Raw genomic sequence first — 26,013 nt, 5'->3', positions numbered from 1 at the left:
GAAAACCCCAATCTACCTTGATTCTGAAAGCCAGAAGGATATGGCTCATATTCAGCTACTCTCTCATATTATTCATTTGATTTACATTCCACCTTTCTCCCAGCATACGATTCAAAGCAACTTGCAACAAGTGAACACAAAGTATAGCTAACGAAAGCTATTAATATAAACATCTGAAACCAAACAATTCCATTTAAACCACAAAATTTTAATATTTTAAAACATAAGGTATGCATACATGGATTGGGGTAGGAAGCTGAACAACAGACACCTGGGTATGGACACGCCACATTGTTCATACATACACTAAATCACCAGTTTCTGCAGACCTACAATTCCACAGGTGGCTGATGTCTCCTATGTCTTTGAGGCGGTGAATCCACTCTAGGTCTCAATCTACACTTTAAAGCTGGTGCTGAGTCCTATTTGGAAAGCTCATTTCAAGCACCCCAAAACCAGGACTGGATCCAATGCCCCACTGACATGGGAGCCTTCAGCTGCCATTGTGCAATTGCACATTTTACCTTTAAAGCCTTGATGCGCGTCATGGAGCCACATTTCCGGAAAAGCCCTTCAACGTGAAGGTGTGGTCGGAGCAATTCACAGGCATCCACAAGGAACCTTAAAGTCACAAATACAAAGATATAGCAATGCAATGGTGTGAAGTAATCTTGTCTGAACCAGAACCTTCCAGACAAGTTAGGGTTACAGACCATGCTGGGTGGGGATAATGGCAGTTGCAATGTAACGCATCTAGAGGACACCAGGTGGAACTGCAGATTGGTTAGGCTGGGCACAAAAGGGGAAGCGGAGGAGGAGGTGACAAACTGGGCCATTTCAAATTTAGCTGAAGTGGGATGACAGAGGGTTGGTCAGGAGTGTGCCTTCCAAACTGGGACAGTTGGAGAGGATGCGAGAGGGAACTGGTGGTTTAGGATGAGTGCTCCGATTACCAGATACTCACTGTGGCACACCTTCTGCCTGCTCCGAAAGGGGCAGCGCATGCAGTGGGATGCCAAACAGACCACCGGCTGCAGGAGGCACAGTGGGATTTTCCTAGAAGAAAGCAAACATGGATTTAACTGCCTAGCTCTCATTCCAATATTAATATTGCAAACTCCTATATCTCTCATTTTTGTACTTCTGTTACTCCGTCGGGTTCCTTGTGTAAAGTGCTTAGAGTTCACATAGACTAACTACAGCCAGCCACGGTAAAAGCTTTAAAATGTACCATGGTAAAACACTAAAAATGTTTCTTTTTCTCTTGCAATATTTAAATTTAACATACATTTCTCTCCCTCCTTCCTCTCAATAGGGAAACTAGTGATCTCAGTCAGGGCAGGCCAAAGTAATGTTCTTGCCTGTGGTGAATGACAAAATTCTCCAGGGTGGTGTAGTGGTTTGAGGGTTGTTCTGGGACTCCAGGAAAGCAGGGTTCAAATCCCTATTCAACCGTTCTTCTGTTCTGTAACTGGGTATAGTTCCCAGTCTTGGCGTTGAACAAGAACACACATTACTGCTGTAAGATCTGCATTATTGGTGGTAAACGATGCAGCAGATGGTCCACAATGCGCCTTTTTGCTGGTGGGGTATAGAAACCCATCATAGCCAATGATAAAATTGGGCCCCTGAAGAACTACCCAGACCAGAGCTGGCAGTATGGGGTACCTAGGCTTGGATGCACACACATCCCAGTGAGGCCAATGAAAGATATGTGCATTAACAGTGAGAATTGTGTAAATAGGTTAGTAACAGAGGAAAATTAGTCCGGTCCAGTCCCCCAGACCATTCTCAGCCTTCATCTCTTTCCCTAGCCTCAAACTGCCAAACTCATGCAAACTCATGCAAAAAAGTATCAAACAAGGTCAACAATACAAACTGACTCTTGCATTGCTAGACAGTTAATGGTTGTCCGTGATGCCAACAAGGACTGTAAAAGCCATTTGTCTGGTGGTAGAGATCCAACTTGACATAGTCATTGAAACTCATCTGAATGGTTTTGGGCAAATCACACTCTCTCAGCCTTTGAAGAAAACAATGGCAAACCTTGACAACCTGCAACATGTCCAGAGAATGGTGACCAAGATGATCAAAGATCTGCAAAGCAAGCCTTATGAGGAACAACTTAGCTGAATAGCTTGGAGAAGACTCAGATATGACATGATACCTATCTTTAAATATCTAAAGAGATGTCATGTAGGAGATGGAACAAGCTTTATTCCTCCTGTTCCAGAGACTAGAACACAAACCAATGGATTCAAACTCAAGGGAAAGAGATTCTAACTAAACTTTAGGGCGAACTTCTTTACTGCAAGAGCTTTTTGACAGTGGAATAGAGTGACTTAGAGACTATCCTTCTCTGGAGGTTTTTAAAAGTTGGATGTGCAACTTTCTGGAGTGCTTTAGTTGTGCATGTCTGCATAGCAGGAGGTTGGGATAGATAGCCCTTGTGGTGCCAGCTGTAAAATTCTATGATTCTCTGAAGTTTCACGAAGTAACTCCTAGGAGAGGATCTCCATAAATCACAGTCAACTCGAAGGCACATAACTACAACAACAAAAAGCACTTTAAAGGTTTACAGCCATACAATGACACTTCACCAGCAAAATGAGATAATCTTCTCCCATAACAGAGGGCAATGGTTTATCTTAGAGCAATGCTACTCAAAGTCATGGTCTGTAGTTGCCAATCTATGGCAAGTTTCCAGGAAACTATGCAAATATGATACTAATACAGAACAAAATTGGCTGCAGTTCCTGGTACACTGGGATTAAAAAACGCCAGTCTGCCACATCAGATAAGCTGAGAAGCACTGCCTGAGAGGGCACACATCTCAGGAATGGAACACATTTCTTCCTGGACCTCCTTCCTCTGTATCTATGACTGAGGGCCCTTTCACATTACACAATTATAGCACTATTATTCCACTTGAACTGCCACATCAACATCCTATGGAATGCTGGGGTGTGTACTTTGGTGAGGCACTGCAGCTCTCTGGTTGAGAACTCCAATCATCAATTGCTAAACTGCAAATCCCAGAACTCCACAGGACCATAACCTTCTACATTTCACAGATGGAAACTGAGACAAGTGTGGCCAAGCAACATCAAGAGTGTGCTCAAGATGGCAAATGTTATTAATGAGGAAGGACAGACACCCAGGAGAAGCGGTGGCAGCTTTTGCTGGAGCCTACTGGGAAGGTCCAAACTGGCACAGCTGGGCGGTATGTAGGCTCTCGCTGTGGAAATTAAAGTGGCATCACAGTGTTATAATTGTGAGGGCCCTGCTCTCTTTCACACTGCACAGTTATAGCATTATGACTTCACTTTAACCGCCATGGCTCCATCCTATGGAATCCTGGGATTTGGAGTTTTGTAATCTGTTAAGACATCTCTGCTATTGAGCACTGGTATTTCCACCAAACTACAAATCCCAGGATTTGACAAAATGCATCTGCAGCAATTAAAAGTTCTACAATTACGTAGCATGAAAGAGACGGTTAGAGACCTAGCGGCCAACTTCCCAGAGAAAACACGAGAGGAAAAGTTTGTCTCATTCTGCAAGAGATGAGTGGATGGCTTATAGTAGGGTGGTTCCCTACTACTCCTCCCTTTTCAGCCATGTTTGAGGGTTTGGGTTGACTTAAAAAGTGTCAACCACAGAAGGTTATGTGAATTAGGGGGCAAAACGTCCCCTTAGGTTACGAGAAAACATCCTGTTTGAGCTCAAACCACAAGAAAGGGTGCACTTTTAAACAACGTATCATGGTTCAACAACATCAATTTTGCTAGTATTTAATCTTTAGGGGCTTGTTGTGTTCCTTCAAGTCGACCCCTGATTTATAGTGACATTGTTGTAGGGTTTTCCTGGCAAGATTTCATCAGAAGAGGTTTACTATCCCCTTGTTCTGAGGCTGAGAGAATGTGACTTGCCAGGTTCACCGAGTGGTTTTTTGTGACTGAGCAGGGATTCGAATCCTGGTTTCCCAGAGCCCAAATCCAGCACTCAAACCACTACGCCACTCTGTCTCTTTCCTAAAAAGTCAGGATACATCCACTCTTAATGAGAAATATCCTATTAAAGGTGGGTCCTGGGAGTTGTAGTTCAACAGAGTAACATTTCCAAGGTTCTTTCACAAGTCCTTGTTAGCAATCTAGCCATCTTTCACTGCACTCACCTGGCTAAAGCCGGCCTTCCAAGGTTGGATGTGAATCCCAAGACTTTGGAGATAGTGGACAATTGCATGAGCGAGTTCTTTTTCCAGGGTAGACATGATTTGCTAAGCATCAGGTTTGCTAAACTTCGCATCAAATTAACTTATTTTCATATGAAGTTTCGCCGTCTGTGGACTTGGCTAAACTTTACATGAAGAATCTGGGGGTGACCAACTGCACCCTTTCTTTCCCCATCAATAAATAATAACAAAAAGAAGACAAGATGGTGGACAATTTTCTCATTGGGAGCCAGATGAAAGGACCTAAATCCATCAAAACAGTCAGCTCAGGTTTATAATAGAACCACAGTCCAGGGCTCTCTTAGTAAAAAATAAGAAGTTTAAACATTATTACAATTATTCCCCATTGCTTCCTTGGTTAATGCATCAATCAAACTGCATCTCAGGAACCCAACAGAATAAGAGACTGGTTCCACCTTGAATCAATGAAACCAGCAACTATCCTTTACTCTGCCCCTTAAAGAAAAAGGAATGATAACCCAGCAACTCTTTTTCAGACCTATTTTACAAGCTTAAATCTATGAATTTGCTCAGCTCAGACAAGATTTTATCTAGGCCTCCCTTGCTATCATCTCATCTCTCCCCAACCGAACGGAAACCATCTTTTTGGTAGAAGAAGCCTTCCTCCACCTACAATAACCCACTTCAGAGAGTTAAGAAGGAATTCAAAAAGAAATTAGAAAGGAGGGGAGGGAATAGAAGTGGTCCATTTATAAATTCCCTCTGAGAGATCAAGAGAGTGTTTAAAGGGACGCACATCTCCCCATTAGATCCAGATAAGGAAGAAAGGGAAAAAAGCAGGTGGAAGTTATGCCTAGTGTTCACAGGCATGTCAGAACTTCTGTTCGCTAAACAAGGCTGTATCCACACTGCAGAAATGAAGCAGTTTGACACCACTTTAGAATCCTATGATGTGTAGTTTTGGTCAGGCGCAAGAAGCCTCTGACAGATCAGGCTGAACACTTCCCCAAACTACAAATCCCAGGATTCCTCAGGATGGCACCGAAACAGTGAAAGTGGTGTGAAACGGCATTATTTCTGCAGTGTGGAAGAACTCCAGATTTAGGGGATGAATGGGGGCCAAATGGCATCAGTCAGAACTGCTTTTAAAGACTACAACTCCCATGGGCATTGGGATTCTGGGAGCTGTAGTTCATTAGAGTACTTATACCCTGCCCTTCAGCCCTAAAGACTGATAGAGAACATTTCCAGTGGCAGAAAACAATACTCACGACTCGCTTAACACTAGTATTATTTAAATGTATGTTGGCAAAGCCTGCAATCAACCTCAATGCAAAATAACTCACATATGGGGGTGAATATAATGTCTTGTGCAAGGGTTAGAAAATAGAAGAGAAATCTGAATGTACTTCCTAATCCAGTCTTCTCCAAACTAGTGTCTTCAGGATGAATGCAACTCCCTTCATCCCCAGGCAGCACAAGCCATTCTACTTGGGGACTATGGGAGGTACAATCCAACATTTATGTAGGGTAGCAGGTTGGGGGACACCTTGATTCTGGGGATACTTTATCATCTCAAAACCCTGCTTTTTCCAGGCCACAGATGGTGCTTTTATTTCATAGATGAAATAAAACACATGTAGTCAAGCAACATCAGAGTGTGGTCAAAATGGCAAAAATTAGTAAATGAGGAAGAGTGTGCAAAGCAGAAAGACTTGTGCGCTACAGCAACTTGCTTTTGCCTGAGTTTACTAGGGAAGGGCAAGATCCTGCTTTTACTTCTCCTCTTCCCTCTGCTGAGTGTAAACTACTCTTGCACTTTCAGTTGGCAGTAAGCTGAAGACAAAGGAGGAAAGTGGGAGAAGGAAAGTCAAATGGGGGCATGTTAAAAGCAGCTGGAAAAGCAGGATAAATCAGGACTGACGCTGCCAAATCAGTTGCAGGGTATATTAACATATATTTTGGATCCCCTTGCAGCAGATTTATGTTCTGGTTGTCACAGATCGAGCATCCCCCACCTCCAAAACTGCAAGAATGGGAAAATGTCACCTGTTGAATTTCTGCCTGCCATGCAAAGCAACTGTCCGTAACATCTGAATCCTGTGGATTAAAAAGAAAAACACCCAAAGTCAATGCAATCTTTGCAAAAACTCAGTTCTGTTTTTGAAAAAATAAATCTCTTGCTGACATGCATGTCCACACACACACCACATGCATCACCCAGTTCCTTTTAACCGCACATCGACACATGACCAACCCGTTTTGACTCAGCTGATTCACAGAAGCAGTGCGCTCTTCTCGGCACACAGGCTGAGGACTGATGCATGGACTGAGGTTGTGCCAGAGGTAAAAGGTACAAAAAAAGCAGCAGCAGCAGCACCTGGCAGAGTGGTTTTAGCTAAAGATTGCAAAGAATCATAGAAGGAGAACCAACCCGAAAGAAGGACGGTGGTAAACTGGGAAAGCTATGATCCGACGAGAGAGCAAGTGGTAAGCAGAAATTCTCACATCTTCCTTTTTCTCAAACTACTTTTGCTGATGTTTGCTTAACTAGTTTCATGTCATTCTGAACAAGAGAACATACATTTATTTGGGTTTCTGTCCCTGTCCCAATGCTGAAAAGCACCATACCCATCACAGATGAAAACTGGGGCAGGTGTGGCCAAGCAACACCAGAGTGTGGTCAAGACGACAAGTTGTTAATGAGGAGCAACAGCCAGGATAGCAGAGGCGGCAGTAGTTTGCTTTTGCCTGAGCCTACAGGGAAAGGCGAGATTCCTCTGCCTTAACTGAGTGCAAACTACTTTTGCATTTTGAGCACAGTTTGCAGCGACTGAAGAAAGAGGGGATAAAGGAGGAAGAGAGGAGGAAAAACTGAGACATTCTAGAAGCAGCTGACAAAGTGGGAGGACAGAGGCTTAACCAGGACTGTCTATATAGAGACAAATGGAAGGTTTGTGCTGCTCTTTCCCCACATGTCTTTCCAACGAGAGACCTGTTGCTGTTGGATTTCTATGTGCAGCTGCTAAAGATGCAAAGGCAGCACCCCAAAGCAGGGATACTGTGAACTAAACTAAGGGCCCAAACACACAGGCCAAAATAAAGCTGCTTTGGGTCATTTCGAAGGCATGCTGTTTAAATGATGGGTGCAACTTAAGAGGCCAGAAGCCATGCCAAAGCCACGCTCCAGTCCTAAGGACTAGAGCGTAGCTTTGGCGCAGCTTCTGGCCTCTTAAGATGCATGCATCATTTAAACAGCATACCTCCATAGTGACCCGAAGCAGTTTTATTTTGGCCTGTCTGTTTGAGCCCTAAGGTCTGTTACAGACTGCCGCTGCTGTTTGCTCCGTGAGGGAGCCGCAGCAGCCAAACCACGCCGCTCCCTTGCGGAGCAAAAAAGAAGCCCCAAAAATGGTGCTTCTTCTCGCGGCGCCGTTATGACGCCGCAGGGCGCCAATGGCGCACTTGCGACGTCATAAGTGCCATGCGACGTGCGGACACACAGCGTCCGCTACGTCAATATGACGGCCCCCATGTGGAAGGGGCCGCCCCTTCCTAACCCTAATACGTATTCAATGCGGACAAAATGGTGGTTTGTAACCCGCCTATGTTCAGTACTTGCCTACAGCTGAGATGCTGCTCTGGAACAATGGTCCTGTGTAGGTGGGACATTTCCATTTCTTTTGTCCCCTGGCAAAAGCCACCTCTGCCCCAACAGACTGAAGGCTTGCCAGGTCTTAAAATCCAAAGAGTAACCAGAGGGTCAGCATATTTGAAGTGGTCTACTCTTAAGATGAGGAGATCTACAAACAATTTGATAGGACCGATTCCTGGCTGCACTTGAGTCGTCTTTTATTTTCATAAGACCAAATTGTCCGGTTGCCCCATTTTGCTTGGGTTAGAGAGTAGAGACAATAAGGATTGTGTGGAGTGAGTGTGTTTTACGTCAAGCATAGAAAAGTGATTATTTTCCAAGTAATACTTGTCATGGCTGGGGGAATCTGGAAGTTTTAATGTGAAATCTTGACTTTTGCAAGCCAAGATTTCACAAGGTTTAAATTTTAATGAGAAATAAAGCAGAAGTGCCTGGGGTTTGACCCGGTAAGGTCAGCGTATGCATCGGAAACCAAGTGAAGCAGACAGCAAGCAAAACTGAGAACAAGGCCAAAATCAAAACAACAGCAACAACAACAACAACAAAAACCAAGTACTGTATTTTTTTTATTGCCTTTAACCATAGGTGATTCAAAAAATGAGTGAGTAAAGCAGACTGTCTGTTAGGGAAAGCCCAGATTAACTCACACAAATGGAAGGGAAAATGCCCATTCTAATACACAGAATATTTATTTTCATAAAATCTTACTGCATGAATTTATTCAATCTAGAAGTAGAGTCCTGTGTATTTGGGGGAACACATGTATGGTCAAAGAATTGGACAACTAACATAACAAAATAAAGGAGAAAGCTGATATAAAGGGTGGTGTTTCCTCTTTTTCTGTGATCTTGGAGAGGAAGCCATGCCCTCCAACATTTCAGAGATGAAAACCAGGACATGAATGGCCAGGCAACATCAGAATATGGTCAAGATGGCAAAAGTTATTAATGAGGAAGAACACACATGTTAGGAAAGGCTGCAGTAGTTTGCTTTTGCCTGAGCCTATTGGAAAGTGCAAGATACCACTCTTTCCTCTCTTGATCCAAAAATATTTTCCCCTCCCTTTGACTGAATGTGACTTCATACAGAAAGTTATACAGGCATCATACAGAAAGCAGTATATCCCATAGCAACAATGCAGTGTGCTAAGATCTCTAGTTCCAGCCCAAGCAAAGGGGCTGATAAGTTGCGAAGGAGTTTGTGTGCATGTGTGTGACTGCACAATCTATGTGCATGCAAGGAAGTTGGGCAAGGGGAAGGAAGTTCCTTGATATAACTCAGAGCTCCCAAGCACCACTCACTGCTGGATGGGTGGTTTATTTTCAGATGTACCCCAAGGAGTTGAGGAAGGGAGCTCTGAGATGGGGAAATGCAGAAGACCCAGAGCCTGTCCTTTTTAATCATGTGTTTTTTTGCAATAGTTGAGTGTGATTATAAGTTAGGAAAAACACCAACGGAAATGTTCCAGTTTTTATTTACCCTTTGATGAGACCACCATGCCCATGCCTTCTACCGTTTTGCAGATAACAACTGGGAAATGTGCAGCCAAGCTCACATCACAGCAAGATGAAGGTGACAGAAATGATTAATGAGGAGGAATAGACAAACTAGGAGAGGCTGCAGCAGTTTGCTTTTGCCTTAGTCTAAAGGGAAGAGCTAAATTCTACCCTTCTCTTCTCCCCTGCACCAGCTGACTTCATTGAATGCAAACTACTTTTGCAATTTAGACGTGTCCACTTGTGGCCATTGAAGTAAAATGAGGACAAAGGAGGGAAATGGGAGGAGGAGAGAAAAACTGGGACATTTTAAAAACAGGTGGAAAAGTGGGATGACTGTGGATTCATTAAACTGGGACAGTTCTAGGGTATGTATGATCAAACTGCAGGTCAAGGTGGAGTGTAATATTTTCAGGGTGAATTAAGGTTTGGTGACATAGTTTATGAGTAGAGAGGTGCGTCTTCTATCCAATGTTCCTATTTAGAAGGTATTGTTTTGATTTTTCTCATACTCATTACTTACAACTCATAGTTCTTATTGTGCAAGAGTAGTGGTGCCCTTTAAGGACCTATATATGCACAGCGTCTGACGTTTATCAGGCATTTCAAGGCTAGTAATGTCGCTCCTTTGTTTTGTATTTTTCTAAGAAAAAACTTTAAAAGCTTTGGGTCCCATATTGGGAAAAGGTTGTCTATAAATCAAGGGAGGGAGGGGAAGAGAGAATGCTGTTGCAGTTGTGTCAAATATCACCGTTTCCCAGGGATTTTCTGCTTAAAATAGTTCTGTTTGTTGTTCTTTGTTAATAACTTTTGCCCTCTTGTTGCCTGGCCCTACCCTTTTGACTGCACCCGGATGTAGTAGTCTTCATATGTGAAATGTTGGATGGTTTATGAGCTGGTTCTTTTGCAGGAAATCCCGGGCAGAAGCTCCCAGCATGACTGATACCGGCACCATCCCCGGCAGCGGCAAGATCTACCGGCGGAAGAGCAGGCGCCGCATGACCTGTCCTAACCCCCGGGAAATCAACCAGGCCTTAGCCTCTCTTGCCTTGGGAGAACTGAACCGTTCCTGCACTTTGGAGGAGTTGATTGAGAAATGCCTTCGCTCTTTTGGTAACTTGCCTGTGGCCAGTTTCAAGGGGAGGGAACAGGGACGTAGCCAAGGGGGGGGGGGTTCTTGGGGTCCGGACCCCCCCTTCTGTTAGAAAAATGAATGGTGTGTGCTGCTGCGCCGCCACACCCAAGCCCCATTATAGTGGTGGCACTTAGTCTGGACCCCCCCTTCATAAAATCCTGGCTACATCCCTGGAGGGAAGGATCCAAGGGATCGGGGCCCTTTGCATGGATATTGCCCCTTTGGGTGCCGTGACTTGATTTGCAAATCAACCTGGGAATGATCCAGATACGGAACAGGGAAAGCCTTTTTGGGTACCACTTCCCCCTTAAAGTGGTACCCAACAGTGATGGGCAACTGGGAGCTTTCCAAATATTAAGGTACTCCAATTCATCAGATTGAGCTGATGGGAGCTGAGGTACAATACAGTGGGCCCTCTACATTTGCTGAGGTTAAGGGCACAGGACCCTAAGTGGAAAAACAGCAAATAAAAAGCCACTATTTTTTTTAATCAGAGGAAACACCTCTTTAGGAAACTCTAGGTCCTCTTACGCAACTCTGTGGTCAACATTTGCCAGAAAGTGACCATAGAATTGCTCTAGAGGACCTACTAACACCTGGAGAAGTGTTCTTTCTAGGAATCTCTAGGTCCTCCAGCACAATTTCTGCTGCATATTGACCATAGAGTTATGCTGGAGGAACTAGAGTTTCCCACAAAGAGCATATTCATCAAATAATCTAATCCGCAAAAGTAAAAACTGCAAATGTGAGGGTTGACTGTAATGTCCAACAAAGGAGAGTCCATCAGTTTCCAAGGCAGTCTGTTTCTCCATCAAACAGCTCTTACTGTCAGGACATTCCTCCTAATGTTTAACCAGAATCACCTTTCTTGTAATTTGAACCCACTGGTGTAGGCTGTATCCTTCAGAATAGCAGAACCCCTTCTCCATTTCCACTCTGAAGCCCAGTTCTACTTCCCTTTTGCTCATAAGTTAAATCAGCTCAACCCTTTTCCTTCTCCTCTAGATTTGGAGGGGAACCTGTGCACCAGCGACATCATGGTAAACATGACATTAACTGTCCACAGTTGGGTGGTCCCATCTGCAGAGCTGGCACGACATCTCCTGACTTTATATCCTTTTGGAACGGGTAACTCTGGATCACTTTGGGGACAACACCCCATTCGTATCATGGCACTATCATGTCATTCTCAATGTATAATCCTTGGGCAAAGTTAAAGTATTTGAATTTTGGGTCTTAATCCAACAAAGATTCTTGCCAAATCCTTCAAGATGGCTAGCATTTCTCCCACAAAGTGATGTTATACTGAAATTCTATATTGGTTTCAAAAAGTTGTTCTAATAAGCATGGTTTGCCTCTATGGGCTCTGGGAGTTTTAGTTTTATGCAGAGGGTAACAATTCCCTATTAAAAGTCTCTTGGTCCAGTGTGGAACTACAGTAGCCTTTACAGAATCACTCTGGTGTATTCAGAGTGCACAATTACACCAGTTTGGTACCACTTTAACCGTCATGGCACTGTCCCATAGAATCCTGGGATTTGTAGTTTGTTGAGGTACTTAGACTTCTCTAGTACACTCCCCTGAACTACAGCAGAAGATCTCTCTGGCAGATAATTCTAAAAAGATCCCAAATGATACAGCCATGTGGTAGCAAAGCACTGTAACTGTACAGTGTGAAAACCCACTATGGGAACCATGAGTATATACTGTTATACAATTCCCATGCAACTTTAGATAGTAATTGTTCCATCCTACAAAACCTTGTGATCTGTAACTGGATGAACTGTCATAGAGCTTCAGTGTGCACCTCTGAATACCAATGCTCAGTTGGAGCAGACCAAATACCAATGCTCAGTTGGAATGGAATGGACCATATAGCCCTCCAAGTGTTTTTGGGCTGTGAGTCCCAGCAGCCCTAGTCAGCATAGCCAATGGTGAGAAATGCTGGAAGATGCACCCCAAAAATATTTGGAGGACTACATGATTCCAACGTTCAGCCTTACAGTTCATTTACTAGCAACTTTGGAAGGAAAATAGGAGAGTAGATTGCAGCGGATTTGTGGGTCGTTTGCTTTGCTCAGTAGTTTGAGAGGGATGAAGTCTTAACTCGACATGTTACATACCAAGAAGCAACCAAGGAGAAGATGCAGGAGCGCCAGTTGAGGATCTGCCACTTCATCCGGTCTGAAGTCTTTCCCCATAATTCTTTTTTTCCATCTATCTTGGGATGGGCAAAGTGAAGTGCTGGGTCTGCAGGTTGGGTGTTGTTGTTGTTTTACTCCCACCTCCATCTGCCCCCCACCAAATTGTTCGTTCTCCATTCTGAAAAGGATGCATTGTTGGTGTAAAAAGGGGTCCTTCTCTCAATCCAACCACTTTCACAGCCATGTTTGGTGGCAACATAGAAGGCCTTCTTGCTGGCTGCTCCTACACTCAAGAACTCCCTTCCCAAGGAGGCTAGACTAGTTCTCTCTTTGCTATCTTTCTGTTGGAGAATCCTGAAAATAAAAAGCAGCATGATTTGGCCGCTTTGTTCACGGGTTAATGCCGGGATAATGGCGAGTTCGTGTGATATCATCTAAAAACAATCCTGCTCTTGCAGGATATTCACAGATTTAATACCCATTTATTCATGGGATGCAGGTGCTTCTCTCCTGTGTGATAAACTCCATAGTGTGTTCAAGATAGCATAAGTTTTTAATAAGAAAGAAAACTTTAACTATGAAGAGGCAGCAACAGTTTGTTCTTGTCTGAGCCTACTGGGAAGGGCAAGACTATGCCTCTTCCTGTCCTTTCCCTACACAGGGCTAACTGAGTACATACTACTTTTGCACTTTAATCTCAGTTTAAAGCAGTTAAAAGCTGAAGGCGAAGTGGGAAGAGGAGAGAGAAAATGGGAAAATGGGCCTGGAACTCATACCTCTGCCTCTGGCTTTAGGTATTGGCTCATCACTTATCCCGAAGCCTTCCACCTGGATCGGCATTTGGAAGAAGCTATTGCTGAGATTTTGGAAGTGGTGAGGAAAGAAGGCCAGAAGGAGTGCTGCCATCTGCTTGACACATCCAGCATGTGAGTCTTATTTCTCTTTGGCTCACAAATTGCCAACCTTGTGAACATTGTGAGCATTGTGGAGTTGAAGGCTTTCATGGCCGGCATCCATAGTTTTTTGTAGGGTTTTTGGGCTATGTGGCCATATTCTAGACAATTGTGAGCATTTTTTTATTACCTCCTCCGACTGGTTGCTAGTTGCAAGATTCTGGGAATTGCAGTTCCTCTCTTCTACCAATAACCAAGTTCCAACTACAACGTAAAATGAGGTGTGGGAGGAGGAGGAAGCACCCAACTGAAGCTTTTGCAGAACTGTTTTTAAAGTGATGGAGACGCAACATAGGCAAGCAAGGTATTAGTTTTTCCTACCTGCAGGTACTTGCAGGAGAAGGACAAATTACTTTTCCTAAACATTGTCATGAAAGCAAAGGATTTAAAATATACAAGAAAAGAGATCTCATCTAAATGTTAGGAAGAACTTATTGATAGTTATAACTGTTTGACAGTGAAATACATTGTCTTGGAGCAGGGAGGGGAGTGGATTTTTGAATTCAGCCCCTAACCTAGACTTCTGACCTTGCTTCCTTCTCTAGTGTGACCCATTCCTCAAGCCATTCCATCAGTTGTCAGAGCTCCAGTTGCGGCAAGAAGCGGAAAGTCTCGCTGCTTTTTGATCACCTGGATGCAGGCGAGTTAGCCAACCATCTCAGCTACCTGGAGTTCAAGGCCTTCTGCCGCCTCTCGGTAGGGACCGCCCAACCCTCCAGGGTCTGTATATGTGTGCAAGAGATTAGAAGTGGGGCAGATGTATGGACATAAAACCTGAAAGGAACCAGATACGTTGGACTATGGACCAATATCATTTCTGGTCGCTTTGATTGTGAGTTCCTGCATGGCAGAGGGTTGGACTGGATGGCCATTGTGGTCTCTTCCAACTCTATGATTCTATGACTTCTGTTGTTAAAAAAGGCCTCTTCTGGTCCTAGAATGGACCCACAAAGATGATGACATGTCCCCTATGCCCTGCAAGGTGTGTTTGGTGGTATTTGGGGGCAAATTTTTATATTTTTGGTGAGAGATTTGTGGTGGGGGTGCACCCCTCCACAAGGCAGCCCTTTTCATCTCCCACAATTGTCTACCCACCCTATTGGGTCTGGGGTGGCCAGAGTGAAAACTGGAGAGGGCTTCTCAACCTTTAAAGGTTGTATAGAAAGGAAGGTAAACACATGTTGCTTATTACCTGGTTGTGTGACACCTGCTAAAATTCCCTCTGCTACACAACCATTAAACATACAAGAGCCTTCTCCACTTTGGACTCTGGTAACACTATCTGGGTCATTCATCAAGGTTTATCAGATTTCCAAATTCTGGAGGTCTACTTGGGATGCTGGGACAAACAAGAGGTTTGTGAAAACAGTTTGTTTAGAAAGGTCTGATCGATTAAGACAGTTTTTTACAATATTACTCTTCTGTGTTGGGCAGTACCTGGATTTCCGGAATTACGTACTTCATGGGTCTGTGCGTGGCAGTCTGGCGCTGGAGCGTGCAATCACTCTGTGCAACAGCATCTCCCAATGGGTGCAGGTCATGATCCTCAACAGGCCCACGGCCCAACAGAGAGCTGAAGTCTTCACTAAGTTCATCCGCGTTACTCAGGTAAGGTTATCAGTTGCAACAGACAAGTTTCCTGGAAGAGAAAAATGGGAGATGGAAATGGGAACAATCAGCCAGAATGGTGAGGAAGGTAGAAGTGATCAAGTCCTTTGAGGGACAGCAGAAAAACTAGCATACCCTCCAACATTTCACAGGTGAAAACAGGGACATATGTGGCTTAGCAACATCGGAGTGTGGTCAAGATGCTAAAAGATAATAATGAGGAAGAACAGACAAGCTAAGAGAGATTGCAGCATTTTACTTTTGCCTGAGCCTACTGGGAAGGGCAAGGTTCTGCCTCCTCCTCTCCTCTTTCCTGGCTAAGTTAATTGAATGCAAATTATTTGGGGAGTTTAAACTCAAGTTGTAGCAATTGAACTAAGCTGAGGACAAAGGGGGAAATGGGAGGAGGAGAGAGAAACCAGGACATTTGAAAAGCATCTGAAAAAGCAGAATGACAGAGAATTAATCAGTACTATCTCTGCCAGATTGGGACTGTTGGAGAATATGGGTTGGGTACACTGAACCTAAAGAAGAGAAGAAGAGAAATTATGGCACTCTAAATATTACTAAGGCCACCATCCATGCAGGCATGTTTTCTAGTGCTCCAGACAGGGCAGGAATCAGTAGGTGGACATTAAAATTATATTTGTTTATTATTTATTTAGGCAAATGCTCAGAAGTCATCTATCAGAGATGCTGTAGCTACATTCTGTGTTGCAGCGCATGCACTGAGCAGAGGGTTAGACTAGATTATATCTAGAACCTCTTCCAATCCTACTATTCTGTGAGGAAGAAAGAGGTCAGAATTCACCATGATGTTTCCTCAAGCCAGAATCACTTGGTCCCAAGAAGCATATGTTGTTTTGGTCCAAAGATTGATAAATCGTTGTTGTTTTTATTTTTTATTGTGATTTTAAGAATCCCTTGGTCCACATAATGTGTAGGTTGGAGGATTATGGGAGGGGGCTTTACTCTAGTGGCACTGGCTAATTTTTTTAGATGTCAACTTCTACATTATATGAGAAAATCTTTGAATGATAACGGCACTTTCATCTTAGCATCTCTACAAACATCTTGCTCCTCTTCTATTTCACCTATTTGGGGTTCTTTTCCTCATTGCATTGCAGAAATTAAGACAATTGCAGAACTTCAGCACCCTGATGGCAATTGTGGGGGGGCTCTGCCACAGTGCCATAGCTCGCCTCAAAGACACGCATGCGCTGCTCCCCTCCGAGGTTACAAAGGTAGGGGACTGGCGATATTCCAAAAGCCAAAACTTTTTTCATGGGTGATTGAAATAGTGACACCTTTGCTTTCTGGTGGTTCGATGTACACTTCTAGTCCCCAAGCATTTCAGATAAGGGAGATTCATCCTTTATACTCATCCCTCCACATACGCTGGGGTTAGGGGCACAGGACCTCCATCAATGTGGAAAGACCGCAAATAACAAAAACGCTGTTTTTAAATGAGAGAACAGCTCTCTAGGAATCTCTAGGTCCTCCAGTGCAACTCTATGGTCAACATCTGCCAGACATTGACCAGAGAATTGTGCTGAGTAGCTACAAATGTCTAGTGGAGTGTTCTCTCTAGGAACCTCTAGGTCCTTCAGTGCAACTTTTGGTTAAAGTTGACCATAGAGTTGCGCTGGAGGACCTAGATATTCCTAAAAATAACATATTAATAAAATCCATGAATACCCAAATCCACAAAAGTCAATGCTGCAAATGTGGAGGGATGAGTGTATTTACTTTTCAAGAAAGCATTCTTGCCCTGAGGAGTGGAGAACAATAATAATAATAATAAATAATAAAGTTTTTATTTATATCCCGCACCTTCCTTCGATCAGGGCGGCTTACAGTATAAAATTTCAAACAACAATACATACAATAAAATCCAAAATACATCACATATAAACAATAATAAAAAATACAGGCAAAAAAGCCCCAAAGCCCTTCCTCTTGGCCACGAAAGAGGAGGGAGGCCCACAGGATTTTTAATCGGGGAATGCCTGTTGGAACAGGAAGGTCTTCAAATCCTTCCTGAATTGGGCCAGGGTGGTAGTCGAGCGGAGCTCAGTGGGCAGCGTATTCCAAAGGGCTGGGGCAGCAGTGGAAAATGTCCTCCTTGTGGTGGAGGACAATCTAGCCCCAGGCACCTTCAGTAGCTGCTGCCCAGATGTCCTGAGGGTGCGAGGCGGAATGTACGGGGAGAGGCGGTCCTTTAGGTAACCTGGACCCAAGCCAAGGACCTGGTAACCCTATATTTGGGGAATGAGATGGAATCCATGCATCCCTCCTCTCTGAGAAGGTTATGGTTGGTATGGCGGGATGCATGGATCTCACCTCATTCCCCAGATTCCTGCTTCTTTCCTTGCACAGGCGCTGTCCGAAATGACGGAGTTGCTTTCCTCGAGTGGAAATTACGGAGCGTACCGACGGGCGTATGCCAACTGCGACGGCTTCAAGATCCCCATTGTGGGCGTCCACCTCAAAGACCTGGTGATGTTGCATGAGGCCATGCCGGACCGCGTGGAAGGCGGGCGACTCAACTTGAGCAAGTTGCAGAGCCTCTATGAGCCAGCCCGGGAGCTCCGGATGCTTCAGCAGGCCCACCCGCCGTTCCAAGCCGACAAGGATCTCATCCACCTGCTCACTGTGAGAGAAGTTCCTTGATGGAGAAAAAGAAGAGACCATAAGGGTGGGGTTGGGCATCTATGTACGCTCTATGGGGAAGATATGCATGTGTGAGATGCCCAGAGATGTGGATGTAGCAACTGGGATAAGGCTGGGCAAAGACCAGGGGGCTCAATGAGCCAATTTTGCTGCCAGATCCTCAGCAGGCTTCACTGTTATGTTTTCAGCAGTGACAATTTGTGGTCCTTTCACACTACACAATTAGCACACTTCTTGTTGTCATGTGCCTTCAAGTCATTTGCGACTTGTGGCTGCCCTAAGGTGAACCTATCATGGGGTTTTCTTGGCAGGTTTCCTCTGAGAGTGTTTGCCATAGCCGTCCTTTGAGGCTGAGAAAGTGTGACTTGCCCAAGGTCCCCCAGTGGGTTTCATGGCTGAGCTGGAACTCGAACCCTGGTCTCCAGAGTCCTAGTCCAATGCTCAAACCATTGTGCCACGCTGGCTTTTGGTTCCATTTAAGCTTCTGTGGCTGCATCCTATGGAAACCTGGGATTTGTAGTTTTTTGAGGTATTTAGACTGCTTTGTCAAAGAACTGTAGTTTGGGGTCCCCCAAAATTGGCGAATTTCCTGGAAGCTAAGAAACAGTTGTAGCCAAGGGGGTACAATGTGTCGAAGTAATTGGACCAAAATAATAGCAATTGTAAATAATTTACAGATAATTTACAAATCCTAGGCTTCCATAGGATGCAGCCGCGGCAGTCGCAGTGCTAAAATTTTGTAGTGTGAAATGGCTCCTGTTGTGTTACAATTCTTCTGAGGGCTATTCTTTTGGCCACTTTGGTGCCCTTTGAAATAGCCCAGGAAAGGCACCATGCAGAGGATAGTGTGTGATATCAGTGGATATTGTGTGATTTTTGCCTAATTTCCCCCTTGTTTTGGGGTCCAAGGGCCCCACACAGGGTGAGGAGATGTCCTAAGGAGGACAAGGCGCTGTAAAATGTAGGACATTCATGAAAAATCTAGGCCATTACAGAACAAAAGCTTAAAACACTCATATGTCAATTCATGCTTCTTAGTCATGCTCAACACGGTACATGGAGGATGTTTTTACATTCCTCCTGGGCAGAAATTTGGAATGTAGAACATGTCCTGGAAAAGGAGGGCATCTGGCCGCCCTGGGTTTGCCATTGCCATCCTTTGAGGCTGAGAGAAAGTGACTTGCCCAAGCTCACCCAGTGTGTTTCAATAGCTATGGGGGGATTCGAACCTTCGTGTCCAGAGCCCTGGTCATGTATAGATATGAGCAGAAGGTTGGAATGTAGGACATGTCATGGAAAAGGAGGACGCCTGGTCACCCTGGCCACTCAGGGTTGTATATTCTCTCCCCTAAACTAGGCCAAGACAGCCTACTGCTAAAGCGTGGCTTAATAGAACCACAAAGAGAGAGGGCCAAATAATACTAGGAAATTGCCTCATTTTGGAACTGTTTGTGACATGAAGTGTGTTGCGGGTTTGTGAGGGTCAGCAACCCCAGCTAATGTGTGTGGAGAAGGAGGGGGACAGAGCTACAAACGGCCACATTGTGAACCAGCCGCCTCACTCACAGAGGGCCTGTGTTGTCCCGCCTGGCCTAGCCATCGCTTCTTGTGTGACTCAGTTACCACAACTTTGGGGTTGCTTAGCAACCTTTGCTATTACTACTACTACTACCAGGAAACTGAACCATAAACTTTGCATAGGCCTGGTAACCATGACAGAAGGACTCTGCATGCCCTAACCACCCTCAAGAGGGGTTTCCCTTCCTTCCCTTAATGCCTCCACTTGTGCAACATTTTGTGCACTTTGCCTAGTGACTGCCACTGTTAAAGGGCAAAACAGCCCCACAACTGTGTGTGTTGTGTGCCTTCAAGCCCTTTCTGACTTACGGTGAACCTCTCACAGGGTTTTCTTGGGAAGATTTGTTCAGAGGAACAAATTTTGACTTTGGTATTTGATAATCTAGTCCTCTGATGGGATGGGAGGCAATATATAAATGCATCAGACTAAACTAAAGCCCTGAATGTCGTTCGTTCCGCTATAACTTTCTTCTGTCTCTTAGCTCTCCCTAGACCTCTATTACACAGACGAGGAGATGTACACGCTCTCCTACGCCCGGGAACCCCGATGTCCAAAGACACTGGTAAGAGACTGAGTGATGCCATACGAGGAAAAGTCAGTCTGAAGGTTTTGCATCTCTTAAAATTGCCGCCTTCTTCCTTCACAGCCGCCTTCCCAGTTCAAAACGCCCGTGGTGCTGGAGTGGGCACCTGGAGTAGCCCCCAAACCTGACCGGGTCACTATCAAGAGGCATGTCCAAGAAATGGTTGAGGTATGAATGGACCAAGCTAGGTGGAAAATGTCAGGGAACACACCCAGGTTTTACCAGCTCTGTCCTTTTAGGCAAAGGTAGTCCCTTGACATGAATGTCTAGTCGTAACCAACTGTAGGGTGCAGTGCTCATCACCATTACTAATCCAAAGAGCCAGTGTTGTCCAAAGATGAATCCAGTGGCCATGTAGCCAGCATGACTCCACCGAAGTCTGTTACCTTCCCACCGAAGTGGTATCTATCTATCTCCTTGCATTTGCATGCTTTCAAACTGCTAAGTTGGCAGAAGCTGGGACTAGTGACAGGAGCTCACCCCATCATTCAGAACATGGGCCTTGAACTGCCAACCTTCCGATCTTCAGATCATCAGAACTGGTGTCTTAACCACTAAGCCACTGCTTGTTAAAACAGTCTACAATCCTCGTTGCGATTTTAGATGGATATCTAGGGAAGGAATGGAAACCACACTCCAGATATTGTTGGACTTCACCTCTCAGCATTCCTCACCATGGGTTGTTTTTAGGGTTGCCAGTTCAGGACCACCCATGGTTCTGATGTTTCTGGTCCAAAATCTGAGAGCAAGGAACAGACCCTCATGATGTGATTAAGCTTTAGGATTCCCAAACTCTGGTCCTCCAGGTATTTTGGTCTTCAGCTCCCAGAAGCCTTGGCCATCTTGGTCAACCGTCTGGGATTCTGGGAGCTGAAGTCAAAAACATCCGGAGAACCAAAGTTTGGGAATCTCTGCTCTATACGATTCGTACCAACTGCAGTTGCTCATAGCTTGTCATTCAAAGAAATGCCCACTCACATGCAAACATAGTTCCTTGTCTGGGAAGCAAAAAAAAAAAAAAGCCCGTTCCCACATCAAGGGGAAATGAGATTATTCCTTCCAGAATAGAGCATGAGTCCTGGCACTACAACACCTGAGAGGGATGGAAGAAGCTGAGAAACTTTTGCCATCTTGACCACACACTGGCCATGTATCACGGTTTTCATCTGTGAAATGTTGGTGTGCATCACTCTTACTCTCAGGGTGCGGGGGGTTCCTCACGTGTCTTTTGTGGTGCATCGTCACGCAACACGCTTATTTCTTAGGCAGTGATCCTCAGCAAGTGTCATTTTTACTGCCCTGTGGTCACCACCCAGGGTTATGACAAGCCACACAGCCTACTCACACCCGCAATATGGTACCGTTGTCATGTGTAGATAGTGTTGTGATTCCGTATCATGTTTTTTCATGCTCGTCTGACCCTGGCAAAAAGAGTAGGGCCCCCTCAACGGTGCCTTTTCCCGCTTTTCTCCTCCCCTTCCACCTAACACACCTCTTTCTGTGAAGGCAGAGGCTCAAATCCGGCCACTTCAACCACTTCCTTTTCCAGAAATAACGTTTGCTGCAGAGACAGACCCTGCATGTGAAGGGGGGGCAGCGGCGGAAAAGGATACCACATACCCTTCATAGCTTTCACAGATGAGAACAAGGATATGCAGTGAAACATGCCTCTCTGCTCACAACAAAAGAGAATTGCAAATGGCTTTTTATTGAAGTCTTGAGGGCCTAATTTACTTTTAAGAATGTACGGGGCTTCACAGCAACATTTCACAGATGAAAAGCAGAACCTATTTGGACAAGCAATGCCAGAATGTGGCCAGCATGACAAAAAGGCATAAGGAAGAACAGACAAGATAAGAGAGGCTGCAGCACTTTGCCTTTTCCTGAGCCTTCTGGGAAGGGCAAAATTGTACCTCTTCTTGTTCTTTTCCCACACAGAGTGGGAACTGAGTGCAAACAACGTTTGCATTTTGAATTCAGTTTGCAGCAACTGAAATAAGCTGAGGGAAAGTGGGAAGAGGAGAGAGAAACTGGGACATTTTAAAAACAGCTGAAAAGGTAGAATGATAGAGTAATATAAGAAATTCTTGATATATAGGCCTTTTGCCCAGGCCTGCTCCCTGCTCATTCCCCAGTGGGCTTCTTTTCTCCTCTTTCCCCGCCAGACTGTGTTCAAGAATTATGACCCTGAACAACGTGGTTGCATCTCTCAAGAGGATTTTGAAACCATCTCCACCAGTTTCCCCTTCTCCTTCTATGGACTTGAAAGAGACCGGTAAGAATTTGGCCTGCGGAAAGAAACTGAGTTATCCTAAGGCTGGGCACCAGAAGTCCTTATTTTATTTAGTGAAACAGGACAGATTGAGAGCTCCTTTTTGTGGGGTGAAACCTCTGAGTCATTCATGCAAGACCTTTATTTAGAGCAGGAGTGGGTAAAGTTTAGCCCTGGGGCTGCATGTGCCCCCTAAGATCTTTGTGTGGCCATTGACACCTCCAGAATCACCAGACAGATCTTTTTCTAGCCAAAAAAGAGAGACCCAAATAAGTCAAGCTTAAACATCACTGTGTTATTCATTTATCTCCTTTTTTTCACCCCAGCGAGGGATCCTGGAGCCGAGAAGAGCTGACAGAGTACTTCATGCGGGCCTGTGCCATCGTCTCCAAACTGGGTCTTGGCTACCTGCATGACTTCCATGAAGCCACCTTCAAGAAACCCACCTTCTGTGACAGTTGTAATGGTTTTGTAAGTTTACAAATTCACCATCAATTCCCAATTCCATCAACTGCACTGCAAAAGCAGTGGCCATGGATGACATCAGAGAAAATCCTGCTCACAATAGCAGAGTAAAGAAGGTAGAATGTGACCATAGTGGCAACAGCAGCAACCAGCAGAAGCTAAATAAGGGATAAAGGGAACTGAAGAGGAGAGTTTTACAGGTAGACTCTCTCCTTTCATTTAGAACTACGATCAGTGCTGCCTTTGTGTGTGTATGTGCCTTCAAATTGCCTATTGACTTATGGCGACTCCATGAATTTCATAAGCAAGAAACAGGTGACTTGCCATTGCCTTCTTCTGAAATACAGCCTTTCTTATCTGATGTTCCTTATTTGTCTCCTGTCCAAGTATTAACCAGGACTGACCCCACTTAGCTTCCAAGACCAGAACCTTGAAAAACAAATGCTGTTTTTCACGGCCAGAAGCATCTCCTAAAATTCTATGGGCTGTTCGAATACAATTTTTGGGATTGGCTGTAACGCTGCATTTTCAGCTATGAGTTCAACCAGTGTCCCTACTCTTCTGCTGGCTTAAAAATCACTGAAGGTGACCACTGGGAAGATCTACTGCAACTAACTCTGGATTTTTCTTCTTCTCTATGCCTCTGTTCTAGCTCTGGGGAGTCTCCAAGCAGGGATACCGATGTCGGGGTAAGCATACCCTCTACTGGAAACTAAAGAGAAAGGCAGACAGGAATCTGATCCCTCCAAATAAATCTACTTGCTGCTAAGCCTACAGTATATATACAGTAATATACTTGGATCTTTGTATCCATGGATTCAAACATCCACGGCTTGAAAACATTCCCACAAAATATATAGATATCTTGATTTTGCAGTTTCATATAAAGAACACCATTGTATTTAAAGGGACTTGAGCATCTATGGATTTTGGAATTCGTGGGTGGCCCTGGAACCAAACCCCACTGGATACCAGGGGACCTACTGTATGACCTTATGCAAGTCATTTGGGGCATCTTCTTGAATAGGGAGGAAGAATAAACCCTTTTGCACTTAGAAATACTCCCTTGATCTTCTGGATATTGTCTATTGCTTTTAAGTCAAGGGTGATCAACTGCAAAAGGGACAGGGATCAACCCTAGTGGGCCTAAGGCAACCAGAAGTGAATTCATGTCATTTTGGGGTTCAATTTGGCAAGTTTTGAACTTTTTTAAAAAAGACTTTAAGGTATGTGGTGGGTTGGTGGCATTTTAGATGAAAAATTGCATGAAATTAATTGGGGGGGGGGTGTCTTGGCGCTTTGGGAGACTTCAGATTGGGTCTCCATGGAGTGCAGGTAGCCACATTTGCCCACCTCTGCTTTAAATACACTAATTGTGGACCCATCACTTGGACTCCTAGCTCCAAACAGAACAACAGGGAGGGGGGCATGAACCTTCACATCTTGTGGCACAATCCCCCCTTTCTCACTTTCACCTGTAGACTGTGGCATGACCTGTCACAAACACTGCAAAGACCAGGTAGAAGTAGAATGCCAGCGGCGCTTCCACTCCTGCACCTCCGACAGCACCACGCCACGGATTGCCACGCCAGCCGCCGTCACGACTCCTCACCCTAGCTCTGGTAAGAAGTTCACTGGGATAAATTAGGGACATTCTGTGTAGGCTGGAAATAGGCTCCCCAAATCTTAGGCTCTCTTCTCCAGCCTTCAGGACAAGGGGTGGGGGGATGGGAGGAATCTCAGGGCAAAAGCACTGTTTGCAAAACTGTGCGTATATAATTTGACTCGTTTGTTGGGACATTTTTTAAAACTCTGCATACTCTGTGCAGCTGTGGTTGATTCTTGCTGTATCACCCTTAATGACAACAGTATGGTTGCCTTCTGTGGAGGTAAATGGTCAGCTCTGCTCTGAACAAAAAGCCGAGCTCATTCAGGTGGTCAGTTCCACCTGTATTTCAAGGAAGAACACAACTTCTTACTGGTTTTGAAATGGGGCCTCCACAGAAGACAATAAAAACTATTCCAAGTCAGTGTTCCTAACTATGCCTGTTCTCTCCACTACAGGCTCAGAGGAAGAAGCTTTCCTCTTCCCACCACGACGGGAGCAAGGCAGGAGCCCCCTTGTCATGCCACCATCCATCACAGGCAGCCAAAGGATGAAACATGCCAGCACCCAAACAGAGGCCACCAGCCCTGCTGCTGAAAGGCAAGAGGAGTCACCTACGGGGCCAGGTGGCTACAGGAGGAGTCAACGGCAGCTACTGGAAAAGCTGAAGGAGCTGGAAAGGGTGAGAGTATTTATTGAAGTTTTCTATGGATTCATCTCTGGGAAGAAAAGAAGGGTTATTAGAACTGAAGTAGAATCACCTGAGGCATGAAGCCTAGCATTTTTATCTCCCAGGTGGTTTTTGTAACTGGGAAAATCAAGGTATTGGAGAAATTCAGCTCTTCACACCAGGGGCAGCCTTTACAGAATATGCCCCCCCCCCCCCCCCAAATAAACCTTGCTTGCTAAATAACCTCAACTACTACCCAGTGGGTGAGGACACTGGAGAGAGCCTTTTCAGTGGTGGCTACCAAACTCCCCTTTCATGGGTGGCTGGTCTACACTATGACCTCCATGATGGTGACAACCAAACAATGGCTTATTCTATAAAGGACATGAGAATCAAGGTACCATGAGTATCCTTAGGGTTCTGTTGCTTTTAGCTTTTGTAGGCAGTGGGTATACTCAGCTCCTCTGTTTCCAATATTCCTGTAGAGCAGGTCACAACAGTCGTTTTCTGCGACACAGAACCAGGGTCCTGAGAGGCTGGTGAGCTACCAGCATTTGCAACGTTGGAAAACATTCTGAGTGCTCAGGTCCCTGCAAAGCTCTTGGGTCATATGTTAACATGTTGCTGAGGTGAGGGGTGGAACAGACACTGCTCACTAAGCAACTTGTGGGATGCTGTCTTGCAGGAAAGGGACAAACTCATGCTGGCCAACCAACGCCTCCAGACCCGCAACTTGCAACTGGAAACAGAGAACAGCTGACTGCTGAAGGAGGATGCAACCAGTCTTCCTTCCCTCTCCTGCTGGAAGGCATGGACTGCTTGCAACAACTACAGCCCTTCCAAGCCTAACTGAACAAGGAGAGAGATGGGAGCTTTGGGAGAGAAGGGATCTTGGCTTGCAATGTGGAAGACTTTGAGGGTGTGAATAAAATAGACTATTTATTAACTGACAGAGCCTGGATGCAACATTTTTAACTTA

At 44.9% G+C, this 26,013-nt stretch overlaps 2 protein-coding genes across 2 annotated transcripts in view; one reads left to right on the top strand and one right to left on the bottom strand.

The window, feature by feature from the left end:
* Positions 1-12,681, bottom strand: part of LOC149304564 (uncharacterized) — a 23,699-nt gene extending 11,018 nt beyond the window's left edge. Inside the window, exons 1-4 of the mRNA XM_089479526.1 lie at positions 12,605-12,681; positions 6,245-6,295; positions 965-1,056; positions 525-621 (exon numbers count right to left, since the gene is read on the bottom strand). Coding sequence (XP_089335652.1) covers positions 525-548 — 24 coding nt within the window. The 5' untranslated portion in view covers positions 549-621; positions 965-1,056; positions 6,245-6,295; positions 12,605-12,681. The remainder of the gene's footprint in view (positions 1-524; positions 622-964; positions 1,057-6,244; positions 6,296-12,604) is intronic.
* RASGRP4 (RAS guanyl releasing protein 4) lies at positions 6,531-26,013 on the top strand. The gene is given in 17 exon segments (XM_089479529.1): positions 6,531-6,685; positions 10,257-10,459; positions 11,487-11,592; positions 12,601-12,663; positions 13,420-13,551; positions 14,124-14,274; positions 15,013-15,186; positions 16,314-16,430; positions 17,566-17,841; positions 19,920-20,000; positions 20,085-20,189; positions 22,187-22,296; positions 22,620-22,764; positions 23,411-23,447; positions 24,240-24,380; positions 24,823-25,046; positions 25,720-26,013. Coding segments are annotated over 17 exon segments (2,256 nt in total). The 5' UTR covers positions 6,531-6,662; the 3' UTR covers positions 25,888-26,013.

This window comes from Sceloporus occidentalis, unplaced genomic scaffold, assembly GCF_023333645.1.
Source record: "Sceloporus occidentalis isolate IW3139 unplaced genomic scaffold, rSceOcc1.0.p SCAF_13, whole genome shotgun sequence".
Classification (NCBI taxonomy): domain Eukaryota; kingdom Metazoa; phylum Chordata; class Lepidosauria; order Squamata; family Phrynosomatidae; genus Sceloporus; species Sceloporus occidentalis.
Note: the sequence above shows the minus strand (reverse complement) of the source record. Positions and strands in the feature narration are given on the sequence as shown.